Below are 24,242 nucleotides of genomic sequence, written 5' to 3' on the forward strand. Positions count from 1 at the left end.
GCTTTGTCTCTGCTAATTACCTTCATGAATTACTACGATGGTTCTTTTATTCTGGAGCGTGGGTGTGTGAAACTGCTGAGAGGACGAGAAACATTGTCTCTTGCACGTCTCTCCCAATCTCCCAGACCCTCTACCTCCTTTAAGAATGAGGATTCTTTTTTTTTCTTAAGTGTTGGGATGAATGTGGCTGCTGAGTCAGCCAGAGCATCCCGTGAAGGAGCCGGGTGGCAGAGTGTTTGTTGGAGAACTCTTCTTTACGTCTTCGTCGCAGAAGATGCTTCTTGAATAACTAGTGGTAGTAGCTGAAGGCTGCTGATTCTTGATGGTAGTGGCTGAGGATGCTTCTTGGTCGTGGTGGATTTGCTACCAGGTGTCTTCTTGGTGGTGGTGGCCGCAGGTAACTGCTTCTCGGAGAGATGGTGATGGCTGCCTCTTCAGAAGTCTCTGATGGCTCCTTAAATAGTCAGTCACAGCTGCTTTCAGAGTGGCCAGTCATACTAGCTTTCAGAGTGGTCAGTCATTCTAGCTTTCAGAGTGGTCAGTCATACTAGCTTTCAGAGTGGTCAGTAATATAAGCTCTCAGAGTAGTCAGTCGAACTTTCAGAGTGGTCAGTCATTGCTGCTTTCAGTGATCAGTCGTATCGCTCTCACTGGTCAATGCTGATTTCACAGTGGTGTCAGTCACAGCTGCTTTTAATATGGTGAATCATTCTTGCTGTCACAGTGATCAGTCATAACAGGTGTCAGAGGGATCAGTTATTACTGACCCTCATGGCAGTTGCTATAGTGGCTAGTCATACTTCTGAATAACCAATACGGGAGGAAAATCCTCCATGTAACATCTCTTATACATATCCATGATAGTATAGCAATGAGTATGATCCGCCAGTGTTCAAAATTTGAATCCGATCGAAGTAGGCATTCCCAAGTTAGATATCGCACAGAAACTCAAACTGATTTTGGAGGAAGAGGAGAAAACAATTAGAACGGCGTCACTTGAAGTACGCAGAGGCGTAAAACGTGAATGAAAGGCTTATAAGGTATGAGAGAAAAAAGCGTGAAAGGCTGTCTTAAGGGTGAAGATACCAATGTTACTACATGGGATTCAAACACTTACGCCATGTGGCCTTCCGTAGGAATCACCTTCACCAAGAAGTACTCCTTCCTCAGCCTCTTGGCTGTCGTCGCCCCCTCGCCCTCCACCTCCCCTTCTACCTCCCCTTCCACCTCGTACTCGACGCTGATAGTGGCCCTCGTGCTTGAGAACCCGGCCAGGGTGTCTGTGTTAGAGCTCTCTTCTCTGCTCCACTTCCTGAGGTGAAGACGAGGTTCTACACCTGACAAGGAAAAACACAAGAAAAATGTAGTTTAAACTTCCCCTCCTCGAGAATGGTTTATGAAAGCCCATGCTAATTTTGTTTTATATAAAACCACTTTTTTCCTTCTGATTATTTTATGCATTATCTTAAGTAATATACATGTCAAGGATACCTGAAGTTCAATATTACCTGTGTTTCCCTTGCTGGAATATTGCGGCAACATTCACTGTTTGAAATGTTCTGACAATGGCTCCGTTTATATTAACTTCGTTAGTTCACCTGGACTGTATCTACAAACTGTATTATCTATGTTTACCCGCACTATATTTGTGCCCTTAAAACCATGAAACAAATTTATAGCACTCTTTTTAAAACAATTTGTTTATTTTCTTAAATTAGAACTTCTCCACCTTCATGAAGGCAGATCCAGAAGATCCTCAAACATTTGCTGGCTTAAGTAAGAATAGTGTTCAAGTTCTCTAAATAGTTAGGTGATCTTAGAGTAAAGGCGGTCATGGAGCCTGACCCAACTAGTTTCTTGCTCCTACAATGTATATATTGTTATATGGATGTGTTATGAGAATGTTATGTTATTCACAGTCCAGTTACATCTATTAAAGCAATACATGACTACTCCGAAAAATAAAGTGGATGGTACGGCAAGAAAATGCTCAGTCTCAGGGTGAAATGTTGAGGTTTTTGCCTCAGTGCCTTCTCTTCTTCGAGGCTGCTGGTACTCAAAATATTAACAGAGGTATGACTCGTATATTATATAATAAAACTTATTTTCCATGCTATACAATATTAGCATATTCGTTTATTTATCTGTCATTTGAGGAGCTTATTTTTTAAACAGTTTCACAATGCATGGCCGGGTTTTAACTACCTGAGGGACGGTAGTCGTAGTGCTGAAGGTGATGGATATTAGGCAGGAGACGCACCACCCAGTCATCAGTGATGTCCTCCACCTGCTTCAACAGTAACGCTTCCTGATCGTTCTCCGCCATCGTCACGTCTCCTACGGTTAAAGACGAACCTCGTTAGTCATTGAGTTACTCTCTCTTGCTTGGGCACGAGCTGAGAGCCTAGGAGAACCCTTGGTTTATGTGTCAGGTATAGTTAAGGTGCTCTATATGCAAATGTATCAGCTATGCCTTAATAGTCAACCTGTACAAATGTGTCAGTATGCTTAAACTGTCATCTATACAAATGTGTCGGCTATTCTTTCAGTCATCTATACAAATGTGTCAGCTGTGCTTCCAGTTAGCTATACAAATGTCAGCTATTCTTAACCAGTCATCTGTACAAATGTTGATATAGCTGTTCTGTTGTTACAAAATGTTAATTATATAGCGGTGTTCGATGAGGCTATGACAAATTACACCAGCAATAAAGTGCAGCTTAATTGACGACAATTACACTTCAGTAACTTCTACAAAATCATTTCACCTCTCACAGTCGAAACCTTTACACTGGCTTTAATATAGTATGTCACTGGCTCACTGCCAATCACTGTCAATGTCTGTCTCTTCCCCAGTTTGGTGTCAAATTGCGACAATAGTTTCTACCAGTTTATGACGTACACACAGTCACTTATTAGCCCTGTGTCTGACTAAAGACCTCCTCCCCTCCCTCTCACAGTGGCGGCGTCTTTACTGATTTCTCGTCTTTCCTCTGCTTACCTTAACTACAGCTGAAGACCAAAATATTTGTAAGCTAACTGGCTGTCTCCTACAAGAACACACAGTAGGAAGTAGACTGGTAGACAGCAACCCTCCAGGAAGGCGACAAATGGCGCAAAGCTGACAAGTGATGAAAAAGGCACAATTGCAGAGAGTAACTTCGAGATGTTTCGCTCAAAAAGAGTCTGTCTACAGGCAAGACGTCGTACTAAGTTCCTCTCTGAAGTTGTGCCTTTCACCGACCCTGGAGGGCCGGTTATGGATACTTGCTAAACTGTCTTTTCATTTAGTCTCATGAATACACAAGATAGCAAGTAAGTCTAAAAAATTCTACTTACATTCAGTATACACTTAGCTTTTCTTTCCTGTGTATTTATAATACTTCTTATTACTATAATATTTATTTTTCAGTTGAAATTGTCTGGTCTGGGCCATTTGAGCGATGGTTGCCGGAGCCATGAACAGCTGTATAACCCCCACATAATCAGCAGGGATGACTACATACGTCACGGTTATCGTATGCTAAAAGGTTTTGAGTAACAGGTTAGCGAAACACCTTCATGAAGATACTGGGAAGTTCCACTTAAAGACATAAGAGTAGAAGGAAAAGTTTCACAGTGTTTCGAACATGTTTTAAAGTGACCGTGGATGGCGTGGTCGGTATTTCAGGCGGACTCGTATGTGGGTGAGCTGACAATGTATTGTGGCAGACTGCAGGTGTCCTAGGTAAGTATAAGGTTTGTCTTTAAACGGGACAAGTGTTACTTGACACGTGTCTTAGTCATATGATGACCCACAGCTGGAGCTTTTGGTCGTCTGACTGAGGCCTTCCGCTGGCTAACCCGTCCACCCCTTTAAAAATTATGGTTATAATTATAACCAATTATTGGCTGTTAGAGAAGCAGGTATCCGGAGCGGGGCTCTTTCCATCTGCTGACGGTTTTCCACCTTTAAGACTGGCTGTCATTTTACCTGGGCGCGGGTAAGGAAGAATGCTCTTGCAAATTGTACTCCATGATATAGTCCTTTCCTATGAGGATCAGATTGCAGTCCTGATGATTTTCCTTGATCAACCTCTAATTTGTCGAATCTGGTGATCATTTCCTGGATCTCCGTATGATCTGCGTTACTTGTTTTGGGTTAGACGCAAACCGGACAACTCTGCTTACTGCACAGCGTAGCTTACGAAGTGAACTCTGCCAGTCGAACATTGCTTTCCATGCCATTTTGTCTGGAGTGTGGCCTAGATATGTCTGCGGGCAGTGAGGTTGGCTTTTTGCACTGCCTTCCTTCGACAATACCACAGGCATATCATTATAGATTGTTGATGGGGACAAAATTGTTCCGAGCTAATGTGATGTCCTTGAGTAATTAGGTTGGTAGAGCAAGTAATGAGGTAACTTCACATTCGGGGATTTTCCGGATAAAAGCAACAAATTTTCTGGAGCACTTTGATATATCTTACTATTAAATATGTTATAGGGATCAAATAAAGAAAAAATAATCACTCATGTTTATAAAACTAATAAAACGAAACTCCTCGGTTTTGTATATATTACGAGAGTACTGTTACTGTGTGTATTACACTTGTAGCTACTGTACATGACAAGCAGAACATGTATGGTAAACAGTACAAGACAGTCAGTTCTCCAAAATAAATATGTAGTACATGAACGTTATACAATACCCGACAAGTTGAAAAATTAGACACACGTGCAACATCTGGGTATCTTTATTGTTGACGTTTCGCCATCCAGTGGCTTTATCAATGCAAATTCAAGGACATAACTGAAAGACAGAAGAACTATATACAAAAGATGAAGTAATCAGTCCCTCAACCTTGGAGTTGGTGTGAAGAGCACCTTCACGACTACGGTGCTTTTCACACCAACTGGGACTGATTACCTCATCTCTTTTACATAGTTCTTCTGTCTTCCGTTTTTGTCCTTGAATCTGTATTGATAAAGTCACTGCCTGGCGAAACATCTACAATAAAGATACCCAGATGTTGCACATGTGTCTAATTTTTCAAAAACAATGTGAGTCCTCACTGTGTTACATTAATTAAATTTGGTTACTAGACTTGCATGTGTACGTAGATAATTTTCGGATGTCTTATTGACATTTAGAGTTGCAACGCTTTGTGTACTTTTGCTGAAGCCTCTTGCATGTAAATCACACCATATTTGCAGCCACACTTAACCATATTATAGCTTGGTTTTGGTGCCATGGGAAGCGTCCCCCACACAGAAAGCAAAGATCTGCTGGTCTCGTCCAGAGTTCAGCCTCGTCCTTCAGGCGATTCTTGAAGAGTGACCTCAATCGTGGTACAGATCCCTCCTTGGTGGAAACCTCGCTTGAGTGCTCAACATTAAGTCCTGCTTAGGTAGGATGTTTTCCATCTAGTGAAGCTTTGATTTATATCTACAATTGTCTTATCTGTTGATACAAGCAAATCTAGGGTATTTGCTTAATATATCTGGTATTTTATTTTTTATTAATAAGATACCTTGACATACACAGGTTACTATACTGTCTTCCTTTATATTTCCCAAAAAGGGGACAATAAAGCACATAGTGTTTAAAAAGGTGGCCATAAGTCTGACCATGTATTTTGCATTTAGTTTGATCATCATGTATGTATCTAAACATTGCTACTGCAACATCAGTCAGTCGAAAGCTTGTAAAACAATAAATATTTTACTAGAAGCTTGTCCAGTCACGGTGACGGTAGCTTGTCACTTGCTACTGCATAAAATAACTTGAAATAAATATAGGACTTATAATATATAAAATAATAATACCCGATTTTTAACATCCTGTGTAACAGGATATATTTCCAACAATAAGTACGTTGGTCTGTGGTAGCGCCTTCGGCTCACAACCGGAGGTCCTGGGTTCGATTGTGGGGCAGGTGGTGATGTTGGGTGCAGTCCCTTACACTATTGCCCTTGTTCATCTAGCAGTGAATATGTGCCTGGGTATTAGGCGCCTGTTGTGAGTCTCATCCTAGGAAAGGGATAGTATACCTCAGACTGGACTTTGACAAGAACTACGGCAAGATAACCGCTCGTAGCTCATTGGTGTAAAAAAAATAAATAACATATGAGCTGACAACTCAAGAAAGAATTTTCAGTTTAATGAATTTTGAGGAATGTTTGTATTATACTAGTGTAATTATGTCACAATCCCCGATATTGCCAGATAAATTAAAATTCTCATGCAATATAAGAGGATACTGTACTTTCAAATCACTAACGTTGTGGGTAACTGTTTTCTGTTATGAACTATAGAAAACGAATTCTGTTTAAGGGGTTTCTTAAGTTAGATGTACAGTTTAAACTAACTTGTCGATAAACACTTGACCTGTGTGTGTGCTCACCTAGTCGTGGTTGCAGGGGTCGATTCACAGCTCCTGGCCCCGTGTGTGTGCGTAGAGAGTGAAGGTAGTTAGTTGTACTTGCAGGGGATGAGCTACAGCTCCTGGGCTCAGCCTTTCAATCTTCAGTCAACGGAAAATTTGAGTTATAACCACTAAGGATTTGCCATATCTGTTACTTAAACTGTGTATGAAGCTACCTCCTCTTTCTCACTGGTCCAGTGAATATCTTTTCGGTGTACTTTAGGCCTGTTGGAAAAATTACAGTAGCTTTCCTGTTTCTTCCTCCTAGTTGTTCATGTTTCGAACCGACGGGTTCGAAACATGAATAGGTAACACTTATCACTTAGCAAGAACTCATTTAAAATTAAGTCCTTTCTAAATTTTTATCATATTTTAAAGATATATTTTTTCATTCATGTTAATGTAAAAAATAATAATTTTGTACCAAAAGATCGTTAGAAAACTTACCTAACCTTATTATAACAAGAGCAATTTAATTAACCCTAATCCAACTAAATATATTTTAGATAAGTTTACAATAATTTAATAATAAACAAATACAATGAAATACATTTTTTCATTAGGTTCAGAATGATTTTTTGCGAAATTATTGCATTCAGAAATTTTAGCTTTCCTTATTCGGCAAGAAGAGCTTTGCTATTTAAGCCAATTATATATATATATATATATATATATATATATATATATATATATATATATATATATATATATATATATATATATATATATATATATATATATATATTTAAGCAGTCAAGGAAGGTGAAGTGGTACACTGTGGAGTACATTGAGTGGTGAGTTACACTGTGGTGGGGATACACCTTGTAGTGGGATGTACTGTGTAGTAGAACACTTATAGAATGCACTGTGTGACAGGAGTACACTGTGGCGGGATTCACTGTGATACTGCGAGTATACATTATATACATTGTATACATTATATTCGATGGGTTATACTGATAGAATACACTTTGTGGCGAGGTATATGATGTTATGGGGTATACTATTTGATAGGCTACTGTGCCAGGGTAAACAGTGAGGCAGTATACACTGTGACAGGGTACACTGTGGTACACAGGGAGGCAGTATACACTGTGAAGCAGTATACACTGACAAGGTACACTTTGCATTGGGATACTGTGGGGTGGTGTACACAGTGCGGTGAGGTACACTCGGGAAAAGGAAGATTACAGAGCGAGGCAGGACAACCTGGGGTTCACAACTCACCGTGTTCTCACACTGAGTGAGAAGCAGCTAGCTGCCTCATCACCTACTACGCAGTATCTAGGTCAGGCCGACCTGTGGGCTGGTAGGCGGCAGGAGTGACATTTTTCTTTTCCATCTCCCTCTATTGTCATTCTCACGTCTGCCCCATTCCTTCTTCCCTCTCTCACAATTCCTATCGCCACCATAAACATCCTTTCCCTCTTCCACCTTTCATGCTATGAGCGTAAACATCTCTCTTACTTTCACTTTTTATGTCGCCAACATATGTAGTATCCCGTTCCTCTCATCATCGTGCTGATATAACACATCCATTGTACAATACTAGTCCACAATACTCAAGCACAATAATCGTCTACCTGTGGTGACGTGAGCGTGCAGCAACAAAGCAAGTAACACTATGGTGTTTTTGTGCCGTGTAAATAGTGCCCACTCTCGCTTTCACTCTCAACGTTGCCGCAACATTCCGACAGTATTTTTAGCCCCATATCGCTACCTAATCTTGCCCAGAACGAGGACATGGATATGACCTGATGCAGAGGTGCTGTACAGGCTGATGCCAGGACGCTTATCAGCAGCATTGTTATATCTCAAGTAGGAAGTGTTGGCTTAGATATGTTATCACACTCTGAGGAAGCCTGGAGGACGAGCGGTCATTGACCTCTGTATATTAATGGCAGAATTTAATGACAAGTAAATAAGACACAGTACGTAGTTCAAAATATTTTGGTAGGTAAGACACATAGGCAACAGTTAGGCAACTTTATTCCAAAACGTTTCGCCTACACAGTAGGCTTCTTCAGTCGAATACATAAGAACATAAGAACATAAGAACGAAGGAACACTGCAGAAGGCCTACTGGCCCATGCGAGGCAGGTCCAAGTCTCCTACCGGCTTAAGCCAATGCACCCAACCTAGTCAGGTCAGGTCACATTGACTTAAGGGAGGAACACGGCAACCGACCTGTTAGCACAAGCTATCAGGTCTAACTCACACCCACCCACATCTACTCATGTATTTATCCAACCTATTTTTAAAGCTACACAACGTTCTGGCCTCTATAACGGTACTTGGGAGTTTGTTCCACTCATCCACAACTCTATTACCAAACCAGTACTTTCCTGTATCCTTCCTGAATCTGAATTTTTCCAACTTAAAACCATTGCTGCGAGTCCTGTCTAGGCTAGATATTTTCAGCACACTATTTACATCCCCTTTATTTATTCCTGTCTTCCACTTATACACCTCAATCATATCCCCCCTAATTCTACGTCTTTCTAGAGAGTGCAGTTTCAGGGCCCTTAGTCTATCCTCATAGGGAAGGTTTCTGATACATGGGATCATCTTTGTCATCCTCCTTTGTACATTTTCCAGAGAATTTATATCCATTCTGTAATACGGTGACCAAAACTGTGCAGCATAATCTAAATGAGGCCTAACCAAGGATGTATAGAGTTGAAGAACAACCTGAGGACTCCTATTATTTATGCTTCTTGATATGAAGCCAAGGATTCTATTAGCTTTATTGCGAACACTTATGCACTGTTGTCTTGGTTTCAGATTACTGCTAACCAGAACTCCTAAATCTTTTTCGCAATCCGTAATATTAAGATCTACATTATTTAGTTTATATGTGGCATGGTTATTGTCCTGTCCAACATTTAGAACTTTGCATTTGTCTATATTAAACTGCATCTGCCACTTCTCCGACCACTGCATCAGTCTATTCAAATCTTCCTGGAGTGCTCGAATGTCCTCGTCAGAATGAATTCGACGGCCTATTTTGGTGTCATCGGCAAACTTGCCGATGTCGCTCTTTATGCCCTCATCTATGTCGTTTATGTAGATTGTGAACAGCAGGGGGCCCAACACTGACCCCTGTGGAACACCGCTCGTGACGCTTCCCCACTCTGATTTCTCCCCATTTATGCAAACTCTCTGCTGCCTATTTGTCAACCATGCCTCTATCCAGGAAAAAATTTCTCCTCCTATTCCATGTGCTTTAATTTTCCTCAATAGTCTCTGATGTGGGACCCTGTCAAAAGCCTTACTGAAGTCCATATACACAATATCATATTCATTACCATGATCTACCTCCTCAAATACATTAGTGAAAAAAGTTAATAAATTCGTAAGGCAGGAACGCCCCTTTGTAAAACCATGCTGAGATTCGTTGATTAATTTATGCTTTTCAAGGTGGCTACGAACTGCCTCGGCAATTATTGATTCCATAAATTTTCCCACTATGGAGGTTAGGCTTATTGGTCTATAGTTCGAAGCTAAGGACCTGTCACCTGTTTTGAAAATAGGTATCACATTTGCCATTTTCCACTTATCTGGCACCATGCCAGTTTGTAGTGATATGTTGAAAAGATTAGCCAAAGGTGTGCTAAGCTCCTCTTTACATTCCTTTAGAACCCTTGCATACAGTTCATCAGGGCCTGGGGATTTGTTAGGTTTTAATTTATCTATTTGCCTAAGGACCATGTCACTTGTGACCCTAATAGTGCACAGTTTATTATCGTCCTGTTCTACATAATTTATCATTACTGGAATATCGCTGGTATCCTCCTGTGTAAAAACTGAGAGGAAGTATGTGTTAAAAATTCTACACATTTCCTTATCACTGTCAGTGAGCTGACCCGAGGAACTTTTGAGTGGGCCTATCTTGTCCCTGATCTTACTTCTGTATACTTGAAAGAATCCTTTTGGGTTAGTCTTCGATTCTCTTGCAACTTTAACCTCATAATCTCTTTTTGCTTTTCTAATTCCCTTTTTTATTTCTCTCTTTAACTGAATATATCGATTTCTTAATTGCCCCTCTCCTCTTTTGATTTGCCTATATAAGCCTCTCTTTTGACCAATCAGATATTTTAATCTATTGTTCATCCATTTAGGATCATTTTTGTTTGATCTGATTTCCCTATTTGGAACATAATTTGACTGAGCAGCTAGAACTATGCCCTGGAAAGCATCATATCGGCAACCATCACCACCTACCTGACCCTTAGTCAGGTCATTCCAGTTCAGCCCACCTAAGTAATTTTTCAGTCCTATGAAATCAGCCAAGCGAAAGTCAGGGACGGAGACTTGATTGCCATTATTAGGGGAATTCCATGATATGTTAAAACTGAGTGATTTGTGATCACTCTCCCCAAGCTCATCATTAACCTCAAGATTATTAATTAGTGTTTCCCTACTGGCAAGAACCAAGTCAAGGAGGTTATTTCCCCTAGTTGGCTCTGTCACAAACTGTTTTAAAAAACAATCCTGGATCGTATCAAGAAAGTCACCCGACTCTAAATTTCCTGTCAAATTGCTCCAGTCAATCTGTCTATAGTTGAAATCTCCCATTAGCACAACATTTTCGTATGTAGATGCCTTACGAATTTCGTCCCATAGAAGTTTACTGCACTCCCTATCAAGATTTGGGGCCCTGTAAATCACACCCAAAATTAGTTTTTACAGAAAAAAGGCAGGAACAGTAGAGATGTGAAGACAATGTAATCAGTCCATCACCCTTGAAGTCGTAGAATTTTGAGGTTGTCAGTCCCTCAGCCTGGAGAAGTTCAGTTCCATAGTCAGGAACTATCTGAAGATCAAGCGACAGTGCGGAGACTTAAATACTGTCGGAAGGAGAGGTGCAGAATAGTAGTAGTAGTGAGAGTGTAGCCACTGAGAGGTCAGGTCCCTCTCAGATCCAACAGTTCTCACTTGAAAGGGTTGTCCAAGGTGTTTTCTGTACCAAGAGGCCATGTGTTGCAGTGTCTGACAAGATGAATATCAAAATGGTATACAATACCGACAAGTTGGTAGGTAAGACACATAGGCAACAGTTAGGCAACTTTATTCCGAAACGTTTCGCCTACACAGTAGGCTTCTTCAGTCGAATACAGAAAGTAGGCAGGAACAGTAGAGATGTGAAGACGATGTAATCAGTCCATCACCCAAAACACCTTGGACAACCCTTTCAAGTGAGAACTGTTGGATCTGAGAGGGACCTGACCTCTCAGTGGCTACACTCTCACTACTACTACTACTCTGCACTTCTCCTTCCGACAGTATTTAAGTCTCCGCACTGTCGCTTGATCTTCAGATAGTTCCTGACTATGGAACTGAACTTCTCCAGGCTGAGGGACTGACAACCTCAAAATTCTACGACTTCAAGGGTGATGGACTGATTACATCGTCTTCACATCTCTACTGTTCCTGCCTTCTTTCTGTATTCGACTGAAGAAGCCCACTGTGTAGGCGAAACGTTTCGGAATAAAGCTGCCTAACTGTTGCCTATGTGTCTTACCTACCAACTTGTCGGTATTATATATCATTTTGATATCAAAATATTTTATTGAGAAGATGTTTCGTGGTTTAAAAACACATAGGAGTACATACTAAGAGATATTTATTAGAAAACGTTTCGGTCTTGGGATCTTACTCACTTCTAAAATCCTAACGTCAAGAATAGCAATATATATCGGGGTGAGACAGGTAGTAAGGTGATGAAAGTGCGACCGAGGTTTTGAGAAGATGTCAGGTAGCCTATGAGGTCACGTGAATCTTGTCTCGTGAAGTAGGTAATGCTTAGCCTGGTTGAGTATCACGTAAGCCAGTGTCTTTTTAATTTCTGTAATTTCCGGTATTATGTTTCAAGGTATTAGTAAGGCGATTAGTGAGGTTTCCAGGTACTTTCGACACCTGGAACGTTCTCTAATAAAAATTGCTTGCTCACGCCTTGCAAGCCACTCGCCGGTAATAATTACCAAGGTTTATACTAAAATGTTTCGTCCACTGATAAATTCCCTGGTGAACGAAACATATTAATGAAATGTTATAAACTGCATATTGTGTCTTATTTTCAGTCGCTGACCTCTGGTACATTTTGAAGAGAGGTCAGGAATTCATCCTGCCCAATCTTCGAGCACCTTGCCAGTGACTCGATGACATGTTCAAACAACCATCAGCCCTGCCTGCCTGCCTGCCTGCCTGCCTGCCTGCCGCCTCTTGCCATTTCTGGGTGGCCGAAGTTGACGAGACCTTTACTGAAGAGGGGCCCCATGGAGTGCATCTGTCAAGGATGCCTAGTGGAGGCACAGTGCAAGAGACAAGCATCTTGCTTCCCCACCTACCCCTAAGAAAGGGCATCCACTGTTGCTTCCTGCCAGGACTAACTCCTATAGAGTGCTTGGTAAGGAAAATTGATTGCAGTCTCCCATGACAATAGTTCATTGCTCTTAGCCTGTGGTCTGCCTCTCTGGGCCCCAGAGAGGTTTGCTTCTGTGGCTACAGGAGAGGTAAGAAGCAAGACAAAAACGACTCAAAACACACTCAGAAGCACCGGTCCTCAGCCTCTAGCTGGGACAGCGTTTCGGATAGTTCACTTTCTAAAGAGTCTGGTCGTCCTAAGGTCCTAAAAGAGATTGAAAGACGTAGGCAGAGTCCTCACAGCAATCCAAGGTCTTCTGTCTCCGGCATGGAGAATGCACCAGTTACTCCACCTTGTAAGAGTGAGTCAGACTCTCCCTCATAAAGAAAGTCGACTAAAAGTCACTTAAAATAGTCTGGTTCTCAGACCTCTAAAGTGGCCCCTTCCTCTGAGAAAAAGAGGGACCACTCCCCAGAGGACCTGTCCCGTGGGGTTCGGTAACGTGGATTGGGTAAAGGAGATTCACATAGACAATAATGGAGTATAATTAAAACGGAATATATGGAAGCGCCCAGCCTGACCTACGTCTCCGCTTCCTATCTGTAGACTGCCTCACGAGATGGTTCCTAGGGGTGAGCGGGTTCAAAACATGCTAAGGCCAGCTGTTACGGTGAATAACAAGTGATTCACACATACGGTTGGTAATGAGTCACTACTGACACTTGTAACTGGTTACTGGTATGGTACTACTGAGAGACCTGGCCCTTTCCAACCTTTTTGCGATTTTGCACGACTATGGTGACGCATTGCAGGCTGCATCAGCAACCCAGGGCCAGGCCGCGAGGGCACAATGGGCATACTGTCGGTGGCCTCTCTATGAACGTCACCGAGGAGGCTGTTCCCTAAACTTCCTTAGCTGGATGCATTGTCTCATGTAATGGATCTATCAAGGCATTAGGCCTCATTGTGAAGGTATTCGTGTCCTCTTTTGGGACTGTGGCCTATTATTTTATGCTTACAGAAGACTAAAGTCCGGGGAATGGAATTTATAATTGTATACCATATATAAAAAAGGTCTGCGCTACCTACTACGGGTTCGGCATATGCCTAGAAAATCACCCTGTCATGTGGTATTTGTACAGGAAAGAAGAAAGGTCTTGTTCATCGTGCGAGGCTTCCTATACCGTTTACTAGTTGGGTGCGGGCTGCTGCTTCCCGATTGTAGTCTCGATGCGTCTGTGGTCAGAGAAATTAGGTTCTCTCTTTGCCCTTCTTGACTAGTGCCTGAAGAACATATTTGGAAGCAGTGGATCGGGACCCGATATGCCGAGCTCCGATGACTGACTTTACATCATTTCTTGAAGCATGATTTTGTCAATGATTCAAAAATGAAGGTCTTTTCTGACAGTTCAAAGAGAGAGGGATGATTCTAGCTTTGCGGTGATCGCCAGTGGAGACTCGTATTGTGTAGTCAGCAAACGCGTCCTCTGTGTTCACTGCAATCCACAGTGTTCTCAGTCCTGGCTTAGCTGGATATCGGGTCATTGTCTACTGTAGCTTCGTAAGGGTAACCAGAAATAATTCTGTCGCACATTCGAGATGTGAGACGGAGGTCTCACTCGCTCCGTCCCCCGCATCAGCTCATGTGTTACCAGCCATATATTTAAACATCAGTCACATGGACACAACAAAGGAAAAGACAGGGATAGAGTTATATTAGAGAGATATAGAAGATAATTTTGAGTATTGTGAATAACTGTGAATGTTTCAGAAGCAGAAGTTAAGAAGTTTAGATTTACATTGCCTTCGAAACGGCCAGTTTATTTTGTTTTTCATAACAATCGTGTGGAGGGAAGCGGTTAGTTCATGGTGCTCATATCCGTCATGTAAGATGTAACTACTAGTTTATTATGCACTCAACATCCTTACAGTGAACGCTTTCTCGGGAGCATATTACCTACACATAACAGTGCCACTATCACATCTTCGAGGACAATGATAAGATGGATAATGAGAACATTCAAGACAAGAGATGCTAAGCCAGTGATGATCCTTTTTAAATCACTTGGTCTCTTTAGGCTGGAATACTGCTGTACACTAACAGCTCCGTTCAAGGCAGGTGAAATCGCAGATCTTGAGTATGTACAGAGAACCTTTACTGCACATATCACTTCCATCAAACACCTTAACTACTGGGAACACTTGGAAGCACTTGACTTGTACTCACTGGAGCGCAGACGAGAGAAATGCATCATAATCTACACCTGGAAAATCCTAGAGGGACTGGTCCCTAATCTGCACACAGAAATCACTCCCTACGAATGCAAAAGACTTGGCAGGCGATGCGACATACCCCCAGTGAAAAGTAGGGGCCCCATTAGTACACTAAGAGAAAACACCATAAGTGTCCGGGGCCCAAGACTGTTCAACAGCCTCCTACCAGCCATAAAGGGGATTACCAATAGACCCCCTGGTTGTCTTCAAGAGGGAGCTGGGCAGATACCTAAAGTCAGTGCCGGATCAGCCGGGCTGTGGTTCGTACGTTGGACTACGTGCGGCCAGCAGTAACAGCCTAGTTGATCATGCCCTGATCCACCGGGAGGCCTGGTCGTAGACCGGGCCGCGGGGGCGTTGATCCCTGGGATACCCTCCAGGTAGACACAAAAGGTCTTGGAATTATTTTCTACAAGGGTTAACAAGAGCACATTTGAGCATGTATTATTTACAAACTATTAAATTACCACAAATTTAGGATACCTACTCAAAATTTCTGGTATCTTGTCTTCATCAAGAAGATACCTTAACATATACGTTATAGCATTCTGTATCACTTATGTTTCTCACTAAGAGGAAACTCAAATACATAGTATTCAGGAAAGGGTTTGAACATTTTAGTTTGATCGTTTGTGTATATACCAGCCTGTCAGAGGTATTTGTTACCAAGCCTAAGCTTAGTTCATGTTACCAAGCCTAAGCCTAGTTCATGTTACCAAGCCTAAGCCTAGTTCATATTACCAAGCCTAAGCTTGGTTCATGTTACCAAGCCTAAGCCTAGTTCATGTTACCAAGCCTAAGCCTGGTTCATGTTACCAAGCCTAAGCTTAGTTCATGTTACCAAGCCTAAGCCTAGTTCATGTTACCAAGCCTAAGCCTAGTTCATGTTACCAAGCCTAAGCCTAGTTCATGTTACCAAGCCTAAGCTTAGTTCATGTTACCAAGCCTAAGCCTAGTTCATGTTACCAAGCCTAAGCCTAGTTCATGTTACCAAGCCTAAGCCTAGTTCATGTTACCAAGCCTAAGCTTAGTTCATGTTACCAAGCCTAAGCCTGGTTCATGTTACCAAGCCTAAGCTTAGTTCATGTTACCAAGCCTAAGCCTAGTTCATGTTACCAAGCCTAAGCTTAGTTCATGTTACCAAGCCTAAGCCTAGCTCATGTTATCAAGCCTAAGCCTAGTTCGTGTTACCAAGCCTAAGCCTAGTTCATGTTACCAAGCCTAAGCCTAGTTCATGTTACCAAGCCTAAGCCTAGTTCGTGTTACCAAGCCTAAGCCTAGTTCGTGTTACCAAGCCTAAGCCTAGTTCATGTTACCAAGCCTAAGCCTAGTTCATGTTACCAAGCCTAAGCCTAGTTCATGTTACCAAGCCTAAGCCTAGTTCATGTTACCAAACCTAAGCCTAGTTCATGTTACCAAGCCTAAGCTTAGTTCATGTTACCAAGCCTAAGCCTAGTTCGTGTTACCAAGCCTAAGCCTAGTTCATGTTACCAAGCCTAAGCCTAGTTCATGTTACCAAGCCTAAGCCTAGTTCATGTTACCAAGCCTAAGCCTAGTTCGTGTTACCAAGCCTAAGCTTAGTTCATGTTACCAAGCCTAAGCCTAGTTCATGTTACCAAGCCTAAGCCTAGTTCATGTTACCAAGCCTAAGCCTAGTTCATGTTACCAAGCCTAAGCCTAGTTCGTGTTACCAAGCCTAAGCTTAGTTCATGTTACCAAGCCTAAGCCTAGTTCATGTTACCAAGCCTAAGCCTAGTTCATGTTACCAAGCCTAAGCCTAGTTCATGTTACCAAGCCTAAGCCTAGTTCGTGTTACCAAGCCTAAGCTTAGTTCATGTTACCAAGCCTAAGCCTAGTTCATGTTACCAAGCCTAAGCCTAGTTCATGTTACCAAGCCTAAGCCTAGTTCATGTTACCAAGCCTAAGCCTAGTTCGTGTTACCAAGCCTAAGCTTAGTTCATGTTACCAAGCCTAAGCCTAGTTCATGTTACCAAGCCTAAGCCTAGTTCATGTTACCAAGCCTAAGCTTAGTTCATGTTACCAAGCCTAAGCTTAGTTCATGTTACCAAGCCTAAGCCTAGTTCATGTTACCAAGCCTAAGCCTAGTTCATGTTACCAAGCCTAAGCTTAGTTCATGTTACCAAGCCTAAGCCTAGTTCATGTTACCAAGCCTAAGCCTAGTTCGTGTTACCAAGCCTAAGCTTAGTTCATGTTACCAAGCCTAAGCCTAGTTCATGTTACCAAGCCTAAGCCTAGTTCGTGTTACCAAGCCTAAGCCTAGTTCATGTTACCAAGTCTAAGCCTAGTTCGTGTTACCAAGCCTAAGCTTAGTTCATGTTACCAAGCCTAAGCCTAGTTCATGTTACCAAGCCTAAGCCTAGTTCATATTACCAAGCCTAAGCTTGGTTCATGTTACCAAGCCTAAGCCTAGTTCATGTTACCAAGCCTAAGCCTGGTTCATGTTACCAAGCCTAAGCTTAGTTCATGTTACCAAGCCTAAGCCTAGTTCATGTTACCAAGCCTAAGCCTAGTTCATGTTACAAAGCCTAAGCTTAGTTCATGTTACCAAGCCTAAGCCTAGTTCATGTTACCAAGCCTAAGCCTAGTTCATGTTACCAAGCCTAAGCCTAGTTCATGTTACCAAGCCTAAGCTTAGTTCATGTTACCAAGCCTAAGCCTGGTTCATGTTACCAAGCCTTAGTTCATGTTACCAAGCCTAAGCCTAGTTCATGTTACCAAGCCTAAGCTTAGTTCATGTTACCAAGCCTAAGCCTAGTTCATGTTACCAAGCCTAAGCCTAGTTCGTGTTACCAAGCCTAAGCCTAGTTCATGTTACCAAGCCTAAGCCTAGTTCATGTTACCAAGCCTAAGCCTAGTTCGTGTTACCAAGCCTAAGCCTAGTTCGTGTTACCAAGCCTAAGCCTAGTTCATGTTACCAAGCCTAAGCCTAGTTCATGTTACCAAGCCTAAGCCTAGTTCATGTTACCAAGCCTAAGCCTAGTTCATGTTACCAAACCTAAGCCTAGTTCATGTTACCAAGCCTAAGCTTAGTTCATGTTACCAAGCCTAAGCCTAGTTCGTGTTACCAAGCCTAAGCCTAGTTCATGTTACCAAGCCTAAGCCTAGTTCATGTTACCAAGCCTAAGCCTAGTTCATGTTACCAAGCCTAAGCCTAGTTCGTGTTACCAAGCCTAAGCTTAGTTCATGTTACCAAGCCTAAGCCTAGTTCATGTTACCAAGCCTAAGCCTAGTTCATGTTACCAAGCCTAAGCCTAGTTCATGTTACCAAGCCTAAGCCTAGTTCGTGTTACCAAGCCTAAGCTTAGTTCATGTTACCAAGCCTAAGCCTAGTTCATGTTACCAAGCCTAAGCCTAGTTCATGTTACCAAGCCTAAGCCTAGTTCATGTTACCAAGCCTAAGCCTAGTTCGTGTTACCAAGCCTAAGCTTAGTTCATGTTACCAAGCCTAAGCCTAGTTCATGTTACCAAGCCTAAGCCTAGTTCATGTTACCAAGCCTAAGCCTAGTTCATGTTACCAAGCCTAAGCCTAGTTCGTGTTACCAAGCCTAAGCTTAGTTCATGTTACCAAGCCTAAGCCTAGTTCATGTTACCAAGCCTAAGCCTAGTTCATGTTACCAAGCCTAAGCCTAGTTCATGTTACCAAGCCTAAGCCTAGTTCGTGTTACCAAGCCTAAGCTTAGTTCATGTTACCAAGCCTAAGCCTAGTTCATGTTACCAAGCCTAAGCCTAGTTCATGTTACCAAGCCTAAGCCTAGTTCATGTTACCAAGCCTAAGCCTAGTTCGTGTTACCAAGCCTAAGCTTAGTTCATGTTACCAAGCCTAAGCCTAGTTCATGTTACCAAGCCTAAGCCTAGTTCATGTTACCAAGCCTAAGCCTAGTTCATGTTACCAAGCCTAAGCCTAGTTCGTGTTACCAAGCCTAAGCTTAGTTCATGTTACCAAGCCTAAGCCTAGTTCATGTTACCAAGCCTAAGCCTAGTTCATGTTACCAAGCCTAAGCTTAGTTCATGTTACCAAGCCTAAGCTTAGTTCATGTTACCAAGCCTAAGCCTAGTTCATGTTACCAAGCCTAAGCCTAGTTCGTGTTACCAAGCCTAAGCTTAGTTCATGTTACCAAGCCTAAGCCTAGTTCATGTTACCAAGCCTAAGCCTAGTTCGTGTTACCAAGCCTAAGCCTAGTTCATGTTACCAAGTCTAAGCCTAGTTCGTGTTACCAAGCCTAAGCTTAGTTCATGTTACCAAGCCTAAGCCTAGTTCATGTTACCAAGCCTAAGCCTAGTTCATGTTACCAAGCCTAAGCTTAGTTCATGTTACCAAGCCTAAGCCTAGTTCATGTTACCAAGCCTAAGCCTAGTTCATGTTACCAAGCCTAAGCCTAGTTCGTGTTACCAAGCCTAAGCTTAGTTCATGTTACCGTAGTGGGTTACATATCTACTCAAGATTCTGACTGCATTCCTATTACATTAAAATTTATTCTCTCCTAATATCAATTATGATGCTAAACACAAAAAAAACAAGTTTATATTCGAATTATATTGTCAGAGTACCGTACTTTCCTTGACCAGCTCGTCAAGTTTATCATTGTGCAATGATTCATTATGGGATATAAAATGTACGTTAATCCAGTATGTTAAGTTGTTGAATCAAGTGTATTGACTGGTACACCAACCCGTTCTCCATTAATGCATAGTTTACCCAAATGTCGTTCGTTAAGTTCTGTGCGATATAAGATTTATGAAAATTTGGTACTTGTTATTCTCTGTTGGGTTAGGTTATATTTACGTATCAACCTTAAATACGTCTGGCAGTGTTGGACGCATCATAACGTCTTAAGAGCGTTTGTGTCGATTCTGAAAAAAACAGCTGAAGGCTGGGCTGGATGATGCTGGCAAGAACTCTGAGACGTAACAGCTATTGTATCACTACCATACTGTCTAAGACTGAGTCAGTCACTACCATACAGCCTAAGACTGAGCCAGTCACTACCATAGAGTCTCAAGCTGAGTCATTCATTTTAATAATTCTGTTAATTAAAACTATAATTGCAATATATAAAACAGTGCAGTATACATCAAGACAAACCACACTATAAAACAATGCAATAATATGCATAGAGACAATGATACCTAAATTACTACTTAAGGCAATATAAAACTTACAAGAAACCTTGGCTCCTGTGTTATGAAAATAGTGAAAGTGCATCACCTCTAGCGGCGAGCACATAATGTGAGTTGTGCTCTACCTAAATCTCTGAGTAACGTTGCTGATTGTGATAGGCTGTGTGCGGAGGACCTGTGAGGAATGTTCCGCTAACAAGGTTAGCCTCGAAGAAACTGAGACTGGTGTGTTTTTACGCTCGCAAAAATGCGTTACAAAGCAGATTACTGGTGAGCAGTGAAGGCCAACGAGTACTAGCTTGGCACCAGCAGTTAGCAATCAACATCTCGCTAAGGAAAGCTGTGAAGTATAGGATTCACTCTGGCTTGGGAAGATGCACTTCCAGCTTTTCGTAAAATTGGATTTATCTTATTTTCAGCTTTGGTAACCCATTAGAATAACTCTACTTTGGGTTTAGCGCTTAGTTTTGATTATAATAATAGCTGTTTTTGACAGGTTTTCCTGGGTTCTACTGTCAGGTTGATTGTGTTGTCACTGGAACATCCACATTCCAGCTGGGAGCTTTTTATCATTTTAATATTTTCGTGTCTTAACTTTTACCTCCTTCGTATCAAATAGGTCAGTGATCGTTAATTCTGACTCCCACTGTTGGTCGGTTATTTTTTTCCTTTCAATCTTTTGAACAATAACTAAAAAATGCGTCTTCTGATGGATTTCAAACTTTCAGTGGTGGTGTACCATGCCAGAGCAAGATTAGGATTGTCATTGGATTTTGCAAGTACCACTTTGCCAATTAATAGACCAAAATATGCTACTCGTTTCTTTGCAATAACTTACAGCATCGTTTTTAATAGTGTTCACTCCAGAACAGAACAGAAGGGACTCACACGTAAGGACCTACTAACGGTGAGGGGGGAAATGGGGATACTTGAAGAATGGATGGGGGAAAGGAAAGAATTACAGAGAAAGGTAAAGAGTCGGGACTAGACTTAACAATAAGGGCAATGTAAAGTATTATGTAAGACTTGTGTTGGTACTCATCGTCACTCCTCTTCAGCAAGACTGGTTGCCCAAGTCTGGCAAAACGTCGGACTGTGTGGTGGCCGAAAACGACACTAGACAAGCTGTTTAGCTGAACTGCACAGAGATGCCCTTCCACGGCTATGGCAATGTTCCTCCTATTTTCAACACTGGTGGGCGATATTTACAAGTGTGAACTGTTACTGTAGTGTGTAGTGGCCTATTTGACAATTTTGTTAAAAAAAAAAAATGGTGTATTTTTCGTACTATAGAATGCTTCGTGAACTGTTTCAAACTTGAAACATTGGCGCATCTTCAAATTTTCAACACTACTGCATCTTCGTTGAAACTGGTTGAGGCTGTGCAGGTTCTAGTTTTCTAATTTGATGGAAGAAGCTGTGATAGGTATATTGGCTTCCATGTGATAACTTGTGAATGGTAATTTCAGACACATTTTAGCATGGAAAATGAACGAAATTATGCACAAATATTATCTCTCACTCTGGAACAAGATTCGAACCTGAGCATTCTGCATCACAGTACACAGTACGTTCGCGCCACAGCCAGAAATTCACTGCATATGACCTAATTTTCCCTCAAGGGAGGTTCCTTGACACTGGTGAGAAGCTCTTGATCTAGGGAATGTGCTCCTGTTCCGTAAACTGTGCCTAAATGCCTTCCATCCTCCCCCTCTCACGGGCGCTGTATAATCCCTACTGGTTTAGAACTCTCCCATAATAATAATGGCATGATTTGATAAAATAACTTATCACGGGTCTGGTGCTCCGGGTTATGGGAACAAACGCCAAGCTTCTGCTAATTGCCCATACTTATTGGGGCCATGGCTGTGTGGCGAACATACTGTGTACTTTGATGCAGAGTACACAGGCTCGAATCCTATTCTGAATTGAGAAATAACGTATATATATATATATATATATATATATATATATATATATATATATATATATATATATATATATATATATGGAGCGAAACAGAGTGACTTCAAGAGTGTATCAGTCTGTAGTGGAAGGAAGGCGGGGTAGGGGTCGGCCTAGGAAAGGTTGGAGGGAGGGGGTAAAGAAGGTTTTGTGTGCGAGGGGCATGGACTTCCAGCAGGCATGCGTGAGCGTGTTTGATAGGAGTGAATGGAGACAAATGGTTTTTAATACTTGACGTGCTGTTGGAGTGTGAGCAAAGTAACATTTATGAAGGGGTTCAGGGAAACCAGCAGGCCGGACTTGAGTCCTGGAGATGGGAAGTACAGTGCCTGCACTCTGAAGGAGGGGTGTTAATGTTGCAGTTTAAAAACTGTAGTGTAAAGCACCCTTCTGGCAAGACAGTGATGGAGTGAATGATGGTGAAAGTTTTTCTTTTTCGGGCCACCCTGCCTTGGTGGGAATCGGCCAGTGTGATAATAAAAAGAAAATAATATATATATATATATATATATATATATATATATATATATATATATATATATATATATATATATATATATATATATATATATATATATATATATATATATATATATATATATATATATATATATATATATAATGCATTTTGCTTTAACTATCTCAATTGTCCTTAGCAGATTTACAAAATGGAGCAAATTTAAATACAATTTGAAAAGAAACCCAGTAAATATTGTAAACTGTTTGTGATCATTAACTCTTGATCTTGACATATTGAAGTGTTTTAAACATAAACAATTATTTTGATTTGAATTACCAGAGATTTTAATATCTGTTCAAGGTTGAAAATATTATTTTTAAAAGTCTTGGGTTTAGTGGATTTCCCTTGAGATTTATTAAGTAAACACTTAACAGAATACTTAATGTCCTATTAAGAATGTTACAGTTGATAAAGCTATCATTTAGTTTTCGATTGTTTACCAAGGTCCATGTAATTATGCATTGAGAAATATATTAGGCCAGAGAATAACTTTTACGCTCGAATTTCGTTACATTTGGTATTTAAGCTCGTAAACAGCACATAAAGGTTACACAAATATAAGGACAGTCTCCTGTTGATCTTCAGTCTTTGTCTGTGTACTTAAATGTATTTGCTATAGTGCAACGTAGGTAGGGCAGAACAATCAGGGGTTGTGAGGACCAATGCCTTTCCTATAGATCAAGTCGGTCACTGTCAAAACCACTAGTTTGAGCAATTAGGGATCTGTCAATCTTGTTATGACTTCGTGAGGGTTAGTGATTATGTACTGGACACATGCTCTGACAGTATGGCCAGGGTTGTGTCCAGACCCTCTGTTTACAGTGAGCCTTTGTTTACAATGAGCTTCTGCTCGCAGTGACCCTCTGTTTACATTGAGCCTCTGTTTACAGTGAGCCTCTGTTTACAATGAGCGTCTGCTCGCAGTGACCCTCTGTTTACATTGAGCCTCTGTTTACAGTGAGCCTCTGTTTACAATGAGCTTCTACTCGCAGTGACCCTCTGTTTACATTGAGCCTCTGTTTACAGTGAGCCTCTGTTTACAATGAGCGTCTGCTCGCAGTGAGCCTCTGTTTAGTGAGCCTCTGTTTACAGTGAGCCTCTGTTTACAATGAGCGTCTGCTCGCAGTGAGCCTCTGTTAACAATGAGCATCTGCTCGCAGTGAGCCTCTGTTCACAATGAGCATCTGCTCGCAGTGAGCCTCTGTTCACAATGAGCGTCTGCTCGCAGTGAGCCTCTGTTTACAATGAGTGTCTGCTCGCAGTGAGCCTCTGTTTACAATGAGCGTCTGCTGGCAGTGAGCCTCTGTTTACAATGAGCGTCTGCTGGCAGTGAGCCTCTGTTTACAATGAGCGTCTGCTGGCAGTGAGCCTCTGTTTACAATGAGCGTCTGCTGGCAGTGAGCCTCTGTTTACAATGAGCGTCTGCTGGCAGTGAGCCTCTGTTCACAATGAGCGTCTGCTGGCAGTGAGCCTCTGTTTACAGTAAGTTGCTGCTGACTGCTACTCTGACCATCACTAAGCGTGTACGAGATGTCTACAGAACTTTTATTAATAATTCTACTTTTCAGTTCAG

At 41.6% G+C, this 24,242-nt stretch overlaps 2 protein-coding genes across 8 annotated transcripts in view; one reads left to right on the forward strand and one right to left on the reverse strand.

Moving 5' to 3' along the window:
• The window catches only part of LOC128694642 (uncharacterized), a 28,315-nt gene extending 20,224 nt beyond the window's left edge, over positions 1-8,091 (reverse strand). The window contains exons 1-4 of one of the 5 annotated variants that reach the window (XM_070095869.1): positions 7,632-7,787; positions 6,384-6,503; positions 2,206-2,337; positions 1,118-1,337 (exon numbers count right to left, since the gene is read on the reverse strand). In XM_070095869.1, coding sequence (XP_069951970.1) covers positions 1,118-1,337; positions 2,206-2,326 — 341 coding nt within the window. In that variant the 5' untranslated portion in view covers positions 2,327-2,337; positions 6,384-6,503; positions 7,632-7,787. Of the gene's footprint in view, positions 1-1,117; positions 1,338-2,205; positions 2,338-6,383; positions 6,630-7,631; positions 7,789-7,871 lie in introns of those variants that run through there. The other 4 variants (XM_053784807.2, XM_053784808.2, XM_053784806.2 and 1 more) reach the window with 4 other exon arrangements.
• Positions 1-24,242, forward strand: part of LOC138854186 (uncharacterized) — a 581,412-nt gene that overhangs the window by 347,032 nt on the left and 210,138 nt on the right. The window lies entirely within an intron of this gene.

The sequence above is a fragment of the Cherax quadricarinatus genome, chromosome 51 (assembly GCF_038502225.1).
Source record: "Cherax quadricarinatus isolate ZL_2023a chromosome 51, ASM3850222v1, whole genome shotgun sequence".
Lineage (NCBI taxonomy): Eukaryota > Metazoa > Arthropoda > Malacostraca > Decapoda > Parastacidae > Cherax > Cherax quadricarinatus.